At 41.3% G+C, this 17,726-nt stretch overlaps 1 protein-coding gene and 1 long non-coding RNA gene across 2 annotated transcripts in view; one reads left to right on the top strand and one right to left on the bottom strand.

The window, feature by feature from the left end:
- Positions 1 to 10,286: 10,286 nt before the first annotated feature.
- Positions 10,287 to 17,726, top strand: part of LOC148188945 (uncharacterized) — a 34,174-nt gene continuing 26,734 nt past the window's right edge. Inside the window, exons 1-3 of the long non-coding RNA XR_015777286.1 lie at positions 10,287 to 10,412; positions 10,609 to 10,702; positions 12,325 to 12,445. This is a non-coding gene — a long non-coding RNA (uncharacterized LOC148188945). The remainder of the gene's footprint in view (positions 10,413 to 10,608; positions 10,703 to 12,324; positions 12,446 to 17,726) is intronic.
- On the bottom strand, positions 13,604 to 17,362 carry rhogd (ras homolog gene family, member Gd). The gene is made up of 2 exons (XM_042492784.2): positions 17,242 to 17,362; positions 13,604 to 16,628 (listed from the first exon to the last, which is right to left on the bottom strand). Exon 2 carries the CDS (start codon positions 16,597 to 16,599, stop codon positions 16,024 to 16,026), a length of 576 nt encoding a protein of 191 aa, XP_042348718.1. The 5' UTR covers positions 16,600 to 16,628; positions 17,242 to 17,362; the 3' UTR covers positions 13,604 to 16,023.

Below are 17,726 nucleotides of genomic sequence, written 5' to 3' on the forward strand. Positions count from 1 at the left end.
ATATATATATATATATATATATATATATATATATATATATATATATATATATATATAGATATATATAGATATATATATATATACACACACACACACACACATATATATATATATATATAAGGCATCAATTACCAACAATAAGTCTCTAAGTTGACAGCTATACAATTTGTGAAAAGAAATAAATACTGAATGGATAAACAGGAACTCAACATGTTTATATTCATCTTTGTATACATCTATATCAATCTGAATGGTTACACAAACACAGAGTATAGTATGTACAGGAGGATTTTTTTTCTTTTGACCCATGTGTAGCAGGTAGTGTGAGGTCAGCTCCAGGTCACCATGATGTTAACCCATGTGTTAACCACACCTTCTTCCTGGCTTCTATTTGGGTGCGGCTCTATTTACCACCCCTGAAGCTGCTGCTCTGTTTTTCTCTCTGCTGCTGGTGAGTCTGTAGATTCCTGATCTTGTTGAATGCCTGTTTTGTTAATTTAGCTGTTCTTTTAGTGAACATTTTTACTTAGGTTTGTTTGTTTGATACTGTGTTCTACATTTAGCCCTTTATTTCATTAGGTGTCTACGGTTAGTGGTTTGTTTTTGTTGCACACGGTTGGCTGTCATTGATTATTAAATTTTTCTCCAAGAATTAGCACGTGCTGTATAAGTTGTTTTTTTGTTGACATGGACATTCCTGTTGTGATCTCTCTAATGTGTGTTTTTTTTTTGTTCCTGTACGAGTGCTGTAGACGAGTGTGGCCGAACCATCAGTGGAGGTTTTGGTGGTAGTTACTCACCTGTGCTTCAAATTCCCCATTATCATGTGTTTGGTAAATTGTGCACTTCCTTCACCATTTATTTCACATCCCCTTTTTATTTGCTTTGCTGTGTGTTTGTGTGTGTGTGTGTGTGTGTGTGTGAGAGAGAGAGAGGGAGAGTGTGTGAGAGCAGGGCACTGGAGTATGGTGAGGTACTCTATCCTAGTATGAATTTTCTCCCTCCCCTGTCTGCGGCCACCGTAGGATTATCTTTGTACAGATGAGATCTCACAGTACCTCTTTTCAATTTTTCTACAGATTTTAATTAGCTTTTATAAATTGTGGTTGGTTTCATATGTATATATATTGTCATTATATTAGTCTTTAATAACTGTGTAATCTTGGGGAAATCCTTGTCTATGTCCATCGTTTTAGCCATCTGTTATCATCTGTATCTGTGGGTTTAACTGATTTGACTGGACTGTTAAAGTGCAAGGGCCACCTAAAATTCTCAGCCAAATCTGGGCCTTGCCACTGCCGGGCCACACATGCGAGCATCATGGATCTAGGGTTGGCATTGTCTGTCAGAGATTTTATAATAAAAGGCTAATGTCTAATTTCTTTCATCTGAATTTAGTTATTATGTAATTTTATTCAAAAAGTGCATTAGGCTATGGTGACTTTGAACTTTTCAATATTCATGAGTCACATCTTGATGTCTGTGTATTTTGGCACGAGTCTTGAGGCAGTTGAGTTTCTACCAAGTCGAGTCACAAGTCTTTATTTTCTTTGAGTCCGACTTAAGTCCAAATCTAATACAGCTTTTTGGTCTTGGCTACAGTGTCTGTATTCAGTCAAGTCAGCACCACTTTGCCTGTGTAAGCCTCACCGATCCTTTAGCTAGGCAGTGCACTGTGACAGCATGATGTGTTGACAGACCATTAGGGCGGGGATAGCTGATATATTATGCATTTTTAATGTGCTGTTTTGTGTGGTCTCATATTATTGAATGTTGTTAGATCCAGGGCATTCTTGTTCAGAGACTGACAATGTTATTGCGTCATCCTTGTTTTGAGTCAGCTGGGGACTTTTGTGGCATGTTAACCCTCCTCTGACACCCCTTATTTCCTGTAAACCCTGTCACAAATTACCGCAAAATCTATGAAACATTATTTCCAATTTTTTTTTAATTCTGCACTTATACATATATTTAAAATCCTTTTAAAGCACACGAGAGCAGAGGTCACAGTGCCAATGTCTTAAAGGGTATGAAACCAACTTAAACAGTCCTAATAGATTCCTCTCATTTTATTTCTAAAGCTTACATTCAGCTCAGCAGTGTGGGCATTAGGGATTCTCACTAGATGTTTTATTCAGTACAAATCTTGTTCATTTACCAATGTGCTTTTGCCAAGTAGACAGAGTTGTCTCCTCTCTTCAGCTGTGAAATTAAAACTGTGGGGAAAAAAAAAACTGGAGAGCGTCGCAGGAACGCTGTGAGGGGACCTATGTGGCTGACCTTATGTGTGTATGTATATGTGGTTGCAGTGATGCATGCACAAACGGCATGTCTGCATCTGAGCAAATGTTTAATGCCTGATGATTCTGTACTGTCACTGTCAATTACAGTGTACAGTATGTACTGTGGCACTGTGTATTTGTTCTAGAGAGCTCTCTTGTTGGCTGTAGTGTGTGTGATTCAGTTTATACAGTCATCCTGACCTTCATTATGGGACCACACAGAGAAGGCAGGCAGGGGTCAAACACACTGTGCCGGGCGGTGGTGGCAGTGATGAGGAGGAGGTAGACTTTATTAGCGATTAGTTCAGAGCCCCAAGGGGAGCCGGGTTCAATTACTCCACACAGCTTGCTTCTCAAGCCATCGAGGGAGCCTTAACCACCTTCACTACTAAGCTGCAGATACCACATCTGGAGGAGACATCTCTCTCTCATCTGGCCAATCAGACCTGTGGTAGGCTTCACTGGGGAGGAGGAAGAACTCCATCAGGATTGGAGCTGTGATTGGAACAAGGGTAAAGATAAAACGTGTTTCTGGGGGAAAACACACCAAAATGTCAACATGTGAGGTGTTATCTCTCATCTTTGTGTTTTTCTCCATCGCTCTGCTCCCCTCCTCTCACCTCCTCAGTTACGCTCTTCAGGATGCGAGTGTCTAAGTGTCAGCCAGCAGATTACTGAAGCCTGTGAACAGGGTAATTTGCCGTTTCCATGGTCACAGAAAAAGCTGTCAGTCTCAGTATGTCAGATGTTATAAAGGCAAACCATCTATTAGAGCAATCAAACATGCACCGTCTACACACGGCTTCACGCGCAAACATCAACACGAAAAACACACAAAGGCACACACGTTGAGAATCATCTCAGGCAATTTTGTGCAAGGATTACAACACTGGAGAAGTTGGGCCCCATGATATTTCCTGTTGACGTAGTCTATTTTGAGTCAGTGTTTTAACAGATGTGCCTTTTATCAAATGCTGTCTATGTATTTGAGTGATTTTTCATACTCCAGCTTCTGATGTGTGCACGCAGTATCCATTTTGTACATTATCTTCAAAAACATGCACATAAAGCATGATTTTACGCACATTTAAGTACATGTACAGACAAAAAACATCTAAACAGATATGCAGAAGATATAAGGCAGTATTTTTTTCCTCAACGTTTATTGGGATTTTAGTAATGAAACCACTGAAATGCTTTGTTATAGATGTGAGCAGAATATTTCACTGTCACAATGCATCAACATAAGCCACATTTAGATGCAATGTTTCCCAATGTCCCAATATTTTTCTATTATGTGCATCAGATACAGTGAGTCCATATGTTCTTACACTTTGTTGCAAAGTTCACAAAGCCAATACAAAAATGTGAGTTTGTTGGGGTAGAAACTGACTGCCCTGTACAGAGTGACCTCAGAAAGCATTAGTAATCAACCTCACTAATGCTCTTGTGGCTGCATGGGAGTGAATCTCTGAAGCCAGTTTGTAATTGTTAAACATGATTGATTGTTTGACATGGGGCACATACTGACTTAGACCTTTTACAAGTCAAAGCTGCCTTTTAAAGTCATTTTAAGCTGTTAATATAGTCATTTTTCTTTTTTACATAACTGTGGCCATGTTTCCTTAGTGCTTAGGCCTGATGATTTTATATTCAAAGTACAGTATGTGGACATCTTATTTATGATTCATTGTTCAGGCATTATTCATTTATCATCTCTGCTCAGGGTCACAGGAGGACTGGAGCCTATCCCATCTGCCATTGTGTGAGAGGCGGGATACACCCTGGACAGGTCGCCAGACTTTCACAGGGCTGAGTTATTGAGACAGACAACCCTTCACACGCACATTCACACCTACAGGCAGTTTCACCAATAATCTGGCCTGTATGTCTTTGGACTGTGGGAAGAAGCTGCAGAACCCAGAGAAAACCCACACCGACACTGGCAGAACATACAAACTCCACCCAGAAGGGCCCCGACTGACTGGCACTCAACTTGTGGTGCTCAAAGCGTAAAAAAATCTATATTATATATAAAGACTTAACTGCAATATCTCTTTCCAGAGATCATGACCCGCTTACTCAAGATAATCCACAGACAGCTATGAGCAGTTTCATGTAAGAACTATTTTCTTTATACCAAATTACACCTGCCAACACTGCGCACAAGAAAGTATGCAGCTACAGTTAGCTCACCTAGCACCACTTAGCTAGCTTCTCGTCTATGCACGCTTTTATCCTGTGCAGTTATACGGTTGGCTTCTGTAGCGCAGTAGAAAGAAATAAGGTCCTACATGAAACTGCTCACAAGATCTGTGGCTTATTTTAAGTAACCAGGTCACGGTTTCTTGAAAGAGACATTGCTGTTGAATGTATTGAAAATGTATTTTTAACTAGCTGTTTCAATTATATTAAAGAAAAGGCAGACATCTCTACCGTCAATATCTATAACACTCAGCATCTCCCACCAGAACAATCTATGCAGATGAACAGCACTAAGAGTACAAATCTGTATTTTTTATTTTGGTGTGAGCTGTCCCTTTAAGTCAAAGACTTAATTCTCAATTTCCCAGCTATGTGTCACTTCACTGAAGACATGCTCACCTTAAGGATCCATTTAATAGTCATTCTGGAGCTTTTCATAATATGACACGATCCTCATCTGCAGTTGTCATGAAACTGAAGACGTTCATTTCTATTTTTATTTTGAGTACTTTTGAAACTCCATGTTGACTAAAAAGTTGAGTTTCAGAGTTCATTCCTGATCTCTCTTTAACTTTAACTCATTTTTGGCCCATCAATAGTTTGTATCCCCCCAAAACTTGGAATATGACTCAGAATATGAATCCCGCTTCTACCAGGGAGGATAAAAATATCCATCCATTCATGTGTGGATCCTTTGGGTTTCCAAGTTAAAATCAGGACAAGAGACAAACACAATGAACAGAGCCAGCAGTAAATGCATATATTCTCGGCGGATCCATCCAAGACAGAAACAAAGAGATAATGACGGGAGAGGGAAAAAACTTCTTATTGCTTACTTTGAGAGAAGCTGCTACCTCTGGGAAAGTTGTATTTTTTTGTTTTATCTGAGTTATTTCTCACTGGCTACCTAATTGCAGCTTACACTAATGATAGAAGCACTAACTACTGTCTCTCAATACAATTAGATCAGCATCAGATATTACTCCTTGAGGGGAAATAGCTTTTCGTTTTTTTCTTAAATCAGCAGATCATTTTTCATTTCGTCTTTTTTGTTGAAATGCAGCTTCCACACTGCACCAAGAGCAGGCGGGGCTGTTTATGTATTGAGAGCCAAGTACAACAGTCTCAACAGCAATGACGTGTTGGCTGTCCAGAAGAGGCTCCACTGCAGAGGCTGACCTCTCAGTAATCCATAAACATTTCAGACACACACACACACACACACACAAACACACACACACACACACTCACATGCACACACAGAGCCCAATCCCCTTTTCCTCACATGGGACTAAAGACAATTGGATTAACTCTTGGACTGTGAGGACTTTTTCCTTCACAGCTTATAGCACCTGAAAGTGCCGTAACAGTGTCATCCTCTCTGGCAACAGAACTCTGACAGATGAAACTGAACCAATGAGGGAAACAAATGTGCATTTCAAAGAGCAGAGATCTGTAGTGAAAAGAGATTTTCTCTGACCATGGAAAAACCCTGAGCCCAGATAGGAAGAAAAATAGCTCCCGTCTCCTCTGAAAAGCATTTTCCACCTGGTTAAACCACACAATCTACTTCGGTGTGAGCAGAACGGTAAAATCTGCTCCTCAAAGACGAGACGGGTGAGATCAAAGCAGGCGCGGCGCTGCAGGAGAGCAGTAACCAAGGCAGCACAGGATGTTCTGTCTTGACTCACACAGGGGCCACAGTCCCAGAAACACCAACTCTCTCTCTTAATGGCTGAAGTACGTGATGTTGCAATGAGACTCTGGAGGGGAACAGTGTCTGATTGCTTCATCAGTCCCATGGGTTGCACGCTCATCTTGGCTGAGGTTTGCAGATGTATTCAGAGTTGGCAAGCGTTGGGTGTCGGTTCAGTACCGGGGCGGCCTAAATTGCTGAGTGACCTTTTGCTCGGCTCGCCTGAATTGACAACTCTGTGAAAAGGTTCCGCTCTCTTGCTGACAGATCCCGGGGATAGCTGACACTGATGCGCACCAGAAAGCAAAACAAAGGCAGAGAGAGGACGAAAGGAGAGGAATGCGGAAGTGTGGCTTGTTTAGACTTAATAGTGTTTGGTTTCATGCTGTCTTGTCATTTTAGAGTTATGACAGCTCAGACAGAGCATAAAACCAAAGTTATAACTGGTAATTGGGAAGGGGCATGAGGCTCACCGTGTGGTCTGTCATATGTCCCATTCGATCTTAATGATGAGCCGCTAAAGGCTCAAACTCAGCTCATCGATTGCTTTCATTTGCATCTAATCATGTCCCACAAAGATCTCTCCTCTTTTGTCTCTTCCCTTTTTGTCACATCATCACTCCAACCCTGTGGTGGTGTGAGTGTGCTTCTGAAAAGTGTCAGAGTTGACTTGCTCTGGCACCCCCTGCCATCTGCCCTCGCCCCGCTGTGGTGAGACAGGCATCAGTGAATGACAGCATGTGAACACGCTCTTGTGGATTTAGAGGGACTGTGCATCAACAATAACAAAGGACATCTAATCAGCCCGGTTTCATTCTGCTTTCGTTTTCTAAGGTTCATGCAATAACAATGTGAAGAAGGCACTTGAGGACTCTCTGTTCCCAACGCTGTTACTTCAGCAGGCAGCAGTTTCCCACCTCCTGCAAACCAACATAATTAATACTCCAGTAGACCTGGGTGTCTGTTCCTTTCTTCTCTCCGTTCTGCTCCTCTGTTTGCTTCCTTTCTTTCTCTCTCTTGATTCGTCTCTCTCTTTACACTCTCAAAATAGTTCAGCGCCAACAGGCTCTTATGGTTCCTCTCTGTCTCAAGAGCTGTGGGCAATATTGATGAAAACACTAAAATAAACTGCTCAATTAAAGAAATAGTTTGACATTTTAGGAAATACGCTAATCTGCTTTTCTTGCTGAGAGTTAGATGAAAAGATCGATACCACTTTGTGCGTTCAATATGGCACTGCAGCCAGCAGCTAGTTGGCTTAGTGTAGCATGATGGGAAACAAGGAAATAGGTAGCCTGGCTCTGTAGCAAAATCTGCCTATAAGAAGCTCTGAAGCTTGTAAGTTAACATGATAAATCTTCTTCTGTAAATAAGCCACTGGCTACAGTTGGCAACAACTTAACTTAGCAAACAAGTATATTTCCTTTAGATGTATAAAGAGAACTGGGTACCACATTGGCAGTGGGGCCCTGTTCATTCCTATGACAGATGCTCAGTTGGGGTGCCGATTAGTTCACCTGGTAGAGCCGGTGCCCCTTGTACAGAGGCCGTGTCCTCTGTGCAGTGGCTGTAAGTTCGACTCCAGCCTGTGCCCCTTTGCTGCATGTCGTCCCCTCTCTTTTCCCCTTTCTCACTTTGACTGTCCTATCACAATAAAGGCAAAAAGCCAAGGAAAAAATCTTTAAAAAAAAAGAAAGAAAGAAAGAAAGAAAGATGTCCAGTGGCACATGAAGCCAAAAGGAGTTTAGGTATAGCAATTTATCTGGATCTTTCGCATCTATGAACTCATAAAGCAAGCACAAGAGCGTTTCCTTTAACTCCACCTCCCATCTGCTCGGTCTCACTTACATGAATGAAAGCAAGAACTGGATTTGGCAGTGGATTTTACAGCTGCAGGGAATAGTAATTTATATAAGGGTGATACTTCACCTACAAAATGATAATTTGTATATAAATGAGTCATGCATGTTATCTTAAATTTGTGAAGAAAATATTTTCTCACATTTCATCATGGCGTACATATTAATTTATTGATTGATAGGATTTCATGTTTAACAGCAGCAAAACTATATCAAAAAATCAGTTAACAAACTCTCACATCTTGTGTAGTATAATCCAAATCTCATTGATCCAGTCGTCTTCTCACTACTCAAACACATGCTAAAACTTTACTATTTAAAACGGAACTGAAAGTGAAACCTATCAATGCCCTCTTCAAAGCCAGGCTCCAATACTAAAGTTATTTAGTGACAATGTACCTGTTTGTGAATTACTGAGCATACAATTTAGTAAATGAGACTTGGATTATTCTGCACGAGTTGTGTCAGAGTCTGTAAACAGATGTTTTGACACAGTTTTGCTGTTGTTAAAAGCTGATCCCAATGACTCGAATAAATCAATATGTCTTTTCTTACCAAATTCAAGGTAACTGGGTTTATTGATTTTCAAATGGTCATTTTGTTGGCAAAGTATTCCATTAAATGTTCATACCAGATTATTATTTTATTGTATGTTGGATAATAGGATTTATGTGTTTTATCCTGTAGACTATTTTTTGTGAGACAATTCAATAAATTAACTGTAAATAAATTAAGTGTTCATGCACTGCTCCTGTGTCTTGATATTTCCTAAAATGTCATTAATCAACCATTCAACCCATGCGACCTCAGGGCAGAGAAAAAGATCAGGTCCTTCTTCTTCCTTCTTTATCCATCAATCTTTCCTTTTCTTATCTACCTTCTTTCTTTCAGTTTACATCTGAAACATCTCGACAAAAGTCTCCTCTACTCAATCATCATTTCTTTCCATTACGGTCTCTGCTCCACTCTTTCTCCTCTGCTCTGAGTCCTATTTTGCTGCAAACACAGCTAACGGCCTTCACTCCCCTCTGTGTTCTTTTGCAATCTCATTTTCTCTCTCCTGCTGCTGGAACAGTTTGATTTGAATGCAGGACTGCAGCTTTCTCAGTCTCAGTCTAGCTGCGGGCCGTCTTTTAGATCAAGGCCTTTTGCTTTTTCATCTTTAGACATGAAGAAGAGGAGGAATCTCCCTGGTTCCTTGACTGAACAGTGCTGAGAGCTGCCCGGCCTTTTGGCTTTACCCAGCACATCATCAAACGGACAGTGAGAGGGAGGAAAGGAACAAGGGAGATTGAGGAGCGATAGACAGAGCTGAGATCAAGGTCCCGGCGGACTCCAACACACCCACTCACTCCACGCTGATGACTCACAGAGAGGATATCTGCTGGTTGTCTTACCCTCAGCTGTACATGATCAATGATACGTTCTAACACAGAGTTCACTGCATGACTATGCAGCATGAAAAACATCTACATTCACATCACATACAGCATATCGTAAACTAAATACCTATTCAGTTCTGTCACAAACACATAATAGAAATGCAGAGTACTGGGACCTGTTTGATTTGTTAATCTCAGATGACGAAATCTTGAACAGTGCAGTCTTAAATAAAAGGCAAATAAGAATAGGAACTTCAAACCATGACCAGCATTTATATGGTGGTGTGTAGGGAAGCCTCAGAATGCAAAATGACAAAAGACAAAACAAATCATGAACTTAAAGATCCCCTAAACCCAAAAATGTGTTTTTCTTCTGTTTATGTCTCCTAAAATGTCTGAGCTTGGTATGCTGACTTGTATCTGTGCGAAGTGTGTCACTAGAGATGTGTTTTTATATTCCTCTAATGAGTAGGGGAGAATTCTGTACACTTTTTATTACCAGCATTTACTTGTACTTTTACTTTCAACACATAATTACATTTGATATCATAAAATTACTCTTGATACTTAAATACAGCAAATATCAGATACTTTAAGACTTTTACTAACTTAAAAATAAAGATGCTAACAATACTTGCAAATCCTATTCCGATATGTCTGCTAGTCACCGATTTTGGTGCACAACAGACTCCTCATCTGAGTCTGGATCTCAGACATATATGACTGAAACTGTCCAATGCTCTCTCTAACACTTCCCATCTTGATTTCGTGATGGCCCTCTTGCTTTAGCAGGGCCTGCTGTGTGTGCTTTCCCCTGCATTGCTTGTCCCTCTGCTGCCTTGCCTGGTGGGTGGAGTCAGGTAATAGGTGCAACTGGGAGCACCTGGCCAGTCTCTCAGTGGCAGCTCAGTTAAGACCTGGCTGTGGCAGCCAGTCTCCTGTCTTCCTTCATTTGGCACAATGTTCTTGTTTGGTTGTCATTGGCCCTGTAAGTATTTTTCATCTACACTCTACAACACTCTCTCATTCATCTCTCACCCACCCACCCATGCATCTAAATACACACTGATAACACTGATTTACACACCTCACAACCTCCCTGTGCTTTTGAGATGATCATATGTTAATGAATATATTTGTGAACCTGTCACTTTAAAACCGTGTGTCTCCCGTTTTTTGTGAAGGCTCATGAGCAGGGTCATGACGCCACTCTTTCAACGGTCAACCTTGTGCAAGCGGCAGTGGTGGGCAGGGAACAAGGGGAGAAAGAGTCAGTAAGTAAGTAAATAAAGATTTATTTATATAGCACTTTTTTTAAAAACATGCAGTTACATAGTGCTTCACACACACATGCACACTCATTTAAAATAAATGAGTGAATGAATTAATTAAGAGTTTCAATAAATTACAATATGGAACACAGACACGACTAAAACAAACAAAGAAAAACATCACACATGGAGTTGCTCTAAAGGGAGGCTTCTGCTTCTCAGAAATCTTTTTGGCTTTGTATGTGGGAAAACCATGCTAAACAAAACAAGCAGTGTATATTTTACATATCTTAAAGGGGCTCTGTGAAATTCAGGGTTTATTAATTGTCTAGACCATAGACTGTATATAAAGTTGGACGACGTGCCCCCACTTACCACCACTATGCTTAAGTGAGGCTAAAACATCCAGGTTAAGAGTGTTGCCAGCTTGTGATGGTGATGCCAGAGTATGTGCAGTAGCAACACCTGCGGTCTGGGAGCTCCCGCCAAAACTCCCATATGACCGATCGCAAGCAGCTCAATTGAATGCGAGCACATGGATTGGCTTTCACAGCTGTCAGTCATTGTGGAAATCCCCTTTTTGTGTAATTCAGTAACTCATTAAAACTGAATTTATACAACAAACAAACACTTGAACAAAAATCAGGGTGATGAGAACTGCCTTCTAAAAAATTTTTAGCGTGTACTTTAAGTTTTTAGTTAGGCCTATGTCCCATTCACTAACATGGAGGGGTGGGCTTTATGACATATACTGCAGACACACACCAGGGGGCGATCAAGACTGAAAAGTTACACTTTGGGGGAGCTGTCATGTTGTCCATCTTTATATACAGTTAATGGTCTGAACACACAGTTCTACACATGGAGGAGGCTGACTGCTGGCTAGCAGCTAATGGTGCTAACTCCATAAACAGTGCTAAGCAACAGTGTTGACAGGGGGTGGAGGGAGAGAATGTCAACAGTAAACGCAGTGCAAAGTGTCGGCAAAGAGCGAGCCAGTGGGATACACACATGCACTAACAAGCCAGACCGGCTTACCACAACAAACCACAAAGATCTGGTTGCAACACACAGAGGTAGCGTACCATACTGTAATAATGCTCTGAATGTCGCATACAGAACCTTTAAATTAAATCGGGTGAGAAACTTTAAATCCAGTGTTATGTGTATTCCTGCAGTAATAATGCTGTTATTGTGCTTTATAATGTGCCCCAATGTTTTCACAGTTTTCACACTTTCATTACTGAAATCCACTTATTTATTATGGTCCAATATTGTTGACCATGAATGATGTTTATGCTGGATTAGTGCGGTTCTCCGAAGGTAATAATTAAGCAACATTATTGATTATAAAACCTAGTTCAGCAAAATAAACCTTGTGGTAGCTGTATAGTCCTTCCCTGAGGGGTCTACCTAAATGTATAATCATAATTAAATAATAATGAATTGATTGCTTTTGTTTAACAATATGCAAGCAGCAAGTAAAAGTACATTTAATAATTCTTACCATAATGCAATGTTAACAAGCCAGTTCGTTCTGGTTCTAGCCGTCTTTCTATAGTGAGTTTGTTGACTCAAAGGATACCAAACTAAATGTAATTTGTTGAGTACTTTATTGTCTTCCCACAGGAGGAGCTCGAAGGCATTGCTGGGAAGAGGGACATCTGGAGCGCTTTGCTCAGCCTGCTGCCCCTGTGATCTGGCCCCGGATAAGCGGATGACAATGGATGAATGGATTTATTGTGTACAGGTAATTTAAGTCTGTATTATAAATATATTTCTATCTGAAAACCGTTTATATTTGTTTTTCACATAGAAAAGTGTCAGTCGTGATCCACCTGTGGAAAAAGTTTGGGCTTATGGTCTTGTTGCTGTGACAAAAGCTTCAGGTAATTTTAATCCTGTTTTGCAGAACTGGAACATCCAGGTTTGTGCCAAATGATTATTGTAACGATAAAATCAAGCTCACTATAAATAATCTGCGTACAAAGACTGAGGCTGAGGTCTCATTCAACCACTATAACTAATAAGGGAGGAAGAAACTGTTTTGAAACAACTGGAAGATGTCCAGATCACTTCTTTTACAGTACATACCCCTAAAGACGGATCACCTTAACCATCCCAAATCTCATTAATCTGCCTGCCTTTAGTTAAGCAGACAGCAACAGTTGCTCATCCTCTCTCATCTTGTTTAACCATCACACTACCCAGTACTGCCTCCTCAAGGTTTTTACAATTCATACTTGGCAGAATCCACTGCAACAATATTTCAAGCCCTAACGCAGGCGGTGACAAAACTTTTACAGGCTGTAAACATACATCCAGCATTGTCTTGGTTGTAAAACATTTATACAAACCGCAGAGGAAATGGGCCCTAAATGCTGCTGCAGTGATGTTGTAATGAGCCTCTGGCGGGGTTCGACACATCTGTCATTTGTCAAAGCCACAACCCGTAAAGGTCAAGGGAATTTTTCAGAGTATGCAGCATGCTGGGTTTTTAAGCTCCTGCAACTGATTGAACTTGTGGGTGTCTGCTGAGTTGAAGGATGGCCCTGAGAACCGGATGGGTATAGACCATTAACTCCAAATGTACAGAAAAGAAAAAACAGGCTTTGAAGAATGGCACTCGCTCTTGATCATGTGGAGCTAAGCTAGAGGGCTGTGTCCATCTAGTGTTCGGACATGGTAATTGAAATACCATTAACATGAAACTGAACTGAGCTAGAATATGTATAATAGGAGTATAGTGTGGTTTCCTGAGCCGAAAATACAAGTAGCTTTGTGTGTACATGTGTGACTCAGTTCTCAGTGTCATGACTTTTTTCTTCCATTGTTACCATATAGCTGTAATGTGCTTATTACGTGTAATTTAAGAGCTCTTTTATCATCCATAACACAAAACAGCATCTGGTTTTAACCACCGTTTTATTTTGCATAATTTAAAATCATCTCACTGTTAGTTCATTTATACAAATATGCTTTTGTTATATATAAAACAATTACAAAACAGATTTCTACAAATCAAGTTCCCAGTGTAAAAGCGTAGTACCACGCACACGGTAGCATACAGCTCCGGGACACAGACAAGAGAGCCCACAGGTGTATGTTCCACTTCAACAGCATTATCTGAGTGAAATCAGGACATGGCAAAAAAACAAGCTCACCACAGTTGACAGTTTGACATATTGTGCACTTACATTCAACCCTCCACACACCGATCTGGGAAATTTTCACACATCCTTTGGCAGGTCTCAAACCGCATCACTGTTGTTACACAAATTCTCCCGCTCGTGTTGCGCTTCAGTTATTCTAGACTTTACACAGGCCACAATCTAGGTTGACTTTATAATATACCCCGCTCGAGTGAGTAAATGAAAATAACTATAGTAAAAGGGGTTGCTGTTATTACTGGCAGCTGAAAGCACAAATGAGCAACCAGTCATTACTAAAAAATATTTTATAAAAATGGATTAAAAAAAAAAAAATCTTCAGGCACGTTCCACCAACGCAGCTCTTGCTTACCGTATGTGCAAGTTGTGCTAGTGCCTTGCCCTCACTGCACCGTGCAATGCAGGGATGTAAACCACAATCTGTTAAGAGCTGCGGGCCACGAGCGCTCCGTTTCACAAATGCACACAGAAGATGTCAGTTTAGCACCTGTGTCTGTCAAAGGGGGTTGTGAGAAGAGTGTGTTTACTGGCAGGAACTAAGGCAGAAAGCTCCTGAAAATTACAAAAATGAAACCCAGAGATGGTTAGACTTGCTTTTGACAGCTCTCGTGGCACTTGCATCGTTATAATAAGAACCTTTGGGTTTGACAAAGGAGCACTGCTATGGTCTTTTGGTTTCGATAAGGCACCTGACCAAATGAAAGGCTCCTTGCATATTGTAGATAAACTGCTGGTATATGGTAGAAAAATTAACGAGGCAGCTACACGGTGCTTCTTCCAAGATGAAATGATATTTCACTAACCAAGACAATATAAGAGAAGAGGTGTAGAAAGCCTAGCACAAGCCAGTTAAAACATATTGTGGTATTATAATGCTGTACTAAATCATTTAGGCAGTGGTCATAGTCTGTTGACCTTAAATGTAAGGCAATAACGTAAATGACAAAGGGAGCATTATGGAGTTCTGGTTTATCAAATATGAGTATCAACTATTACACACAAACATCTTACTGATCAAATAAACATAAGCTATTACAAAAAAATATATTCAACTTTGGCCATAACCGCACTCATAGGTTAAAAACATTTGAGGAAAAAAGATCATTTACAGAGTAAATTCAACATAATTAGAGAAAAATACAGTCTCTTTGACGCCCACCCTGTCAAAAAGTAATTCTTAGGCATGTTTTTAATGGCACTCGGTGTGAGCCTTAAGAGTTAAGACGAAGGCAGAGGAGCGCTGTACTACAACCTGTCTTCCTGATATGCCAGCACGACAAATCCTGTCGGGTGGGTTAATTTGGCAGAGGCCTTATGACACCTGCTCCTCTATTACTGAAGAGGGCAAACGGTCGGCTGCTTTCAATGGGTCCGGCTTATCTTCAAAGGCCTCCTGGCTCTTCCATGCGTGGCAGTGAGAGAGCCGTGCAAGAGGCTGAAGAGGCAGCCTGCCAGACAGCTCTAACATGCCAGACTGAGCACAAGGGGAACTGCAGCTTGAGAGTTTAACCTCTAATCTGTGCATATTGGTTAAGGGGTACTGGCATTTGTCCGGGAGTCATCACACCATGTCTGGACTCAAGCTGCTTGAAATTAAAACTTGTTCACCCTCTACTCGGCTGTTTTTTTTTAACATCTAAAACGGCAAGTCAAAGCATTTAGATGGTGACGCTGCTTGAGACTCATGAGATGCAACCTAGGTGAGAGTATGAGGTAGTCATTATTTCTCCACCTGAACAAAGGCAGATCTCTTCTCTCCAGTCAAACAGGGTAGCTCGGTTGGTTGGTTTGGATGTTGTTATGGCTTGTGACAACCATGATCGGCATTTTATAAGGCAAAGCAGAGAGGCTATAAATCTAGAACAGGTGTAAAATTGGAGAAAAGTGTAAATATCAAAAGTTAAAATGTAAGAAAAATAAAGGAGATTCGGTTTGTTGCCCCCATTTTGGCATAGTCACTTTGGTGATGATGGCAACGGAGTGAAATCCTCCAGGAGATGAATAAGGAAGAGAGGAGTAACAGAGGAGCTGAAAACAAAGTCTAAACTGCTGGAGGTGGCGTGGAGGCAGCCAGATATTGACATTCGCTCCTCAGCCTTCCTTTGCATCTGTGGATCTCCATCATCTCTCTCCACAGTCCAAATCTGGGAACCATGTATTACAACAGCACACACTTCCTGGGGTTCTTTTTCGTGACTGGATACAACACGGCCCTCACAGCTTCGGCAAACACCTCCCTTACACCATCCTGCAGCAGAGCAGAACACTCCATGTATTTAACTGCCCCAATCTGCTTGGCCAAGGTGTTGCCCTGCTGCTGGGTGGTGGGAGCCAGGCCCTGCTCCTTCAGCTTCTTCACTGTTTCTGCATCACCCCTCAGGTCCCTCTTCGTGCCCACCAGCAGGATGGGCACGTTGGGGCAGTGGTGAGACACCTCGGGGTGCCACTTATGCCTGACATTTGCATGGGAGGAAGGGCTGCCGATGGAGAAGCAGATGATGAAAACGTTGGTCTGGGGATAGGAGAGCGTGCGCAGGCGGTCATACTCCTCCTGGCCTGCTGTGTCCCACAAGTTGAGGCTGACAGTGCGGCCGTCTACGCTCATCTGAGCGCTGTAGTTGTCAAACACTGTGGGAATGTACTCTTCAGGGAAGGCATTGGTGGTATAAGAGATGAGTAGGCAGGTTTTACCGACTGCCCCGTCACCAACCACCACACACTTTATGGTCTGCATCCTGCCAACGACCACTGGGGCTGCAGCACCTGACAACAGAAAAAACGATCACCTGGGTTACTTATAAATACAATACACCATGTCCTGATAGGATAATCTAAGATAACTAACAATAGTGATAAGGGAGGTGATTATTAATTTTGAAAAAAATACTGTTCAAACTGCCTCCCACAACTTTTTTTTTTACAGTAATTAAACTTAAACCCAATTAGCTGAAGAGCTAACCGCCGCCAGCGTTAGCTCCTCGACGTAATTAACCTCAACTTACATAGGATAGCTACAATTTCAGCCGTCTACTCATAAACAATGTCTAAAAAGTTCACAGAGCTAAGTTAAGGACAACAAAGTGAATCAAAAGTAATCCGCTATTTTCCAGCGTTTATTATTTCGTACCGTTCACTTATGATACTAGGCGTTCCCCGGTAGCTAGCAGCAAGCTAAGGAACTAGCTATTTGGTGGCTAACATGCTAGCTTGTTAGCAAACAAGTTGAAAGTTTATTTGCCAGCCACCTCTCAAAAAGGTCTGCTCCTGGCCCGTTAACCTCCTACAAGTTACTCTAAAAAATCTATTCTTTTCTAATATATGTCTCATACGTAGTTACTATCAGTATCAGTGAAATTTAAAGGATTTTATGACTTACCGCCACTTGGCTTTCGATCTCTTTTTGCCTGGTATAGTCAATCACAGCCGCATCCGGGGAGCTGTCCATTACGTAAAAAACGACGTACGGAAACAGTGCAATCTGGGAGTTGTAGTTTTATTTTGTGTGAGTCGTTTCTCCGACACTAGATGATGCTGTTCAGCTGTTTTGCTCTCCTGTGATTTCTCTAACTCCCCTGTGGCTCGTGTTGAAAACTGTCAGTGGCAACCAAGGGTCATCATTTTAAAAAGACGAAGTTAATAGCACTGTTATACGAATTAAAAAAAATTAGAGAGAAAAAAAAACAGAAAGAAAAATGTGCTGGCTCATTTGATACTGGGACAGCCCAACTTCCAATTGATTAGGGGTTACATGGCCCCAAACATGTAATAAGTCGTCCTTATTAACCCCCCCCCCGCCCCCCCAACAGCTTCAAGTGGATCGGTCCATCATGTAACGTCAGAGGTCAAGCGGGAAGTAAAGAA

This window comes from Plectropomus leopardus, chromosome 8 (assembly GCF_026936395.1).
Source record: "Plectropomus leopardus strain MGB_pleo_1.0 chromosome 8, ASM2693639v1, whole genome shotgun sequence".
Taxonomy (NCBI): domain Eukaryota; kingdom Metazoa; phylum Chordata; class Actinopteri; order Perciformes; family Serranidae; genus Plectropomus; species Plectropomus leopardus.

Excerpts from the sequence above, each read along its gene's own strand:
- rhogd (XM_042492784.2), bottom strand. The coding sequence starts at position 16,599 with ATGCAGACCATAAAGTGTGTGGTGGTTGGTGACGGGGCAGTCGGTAAA.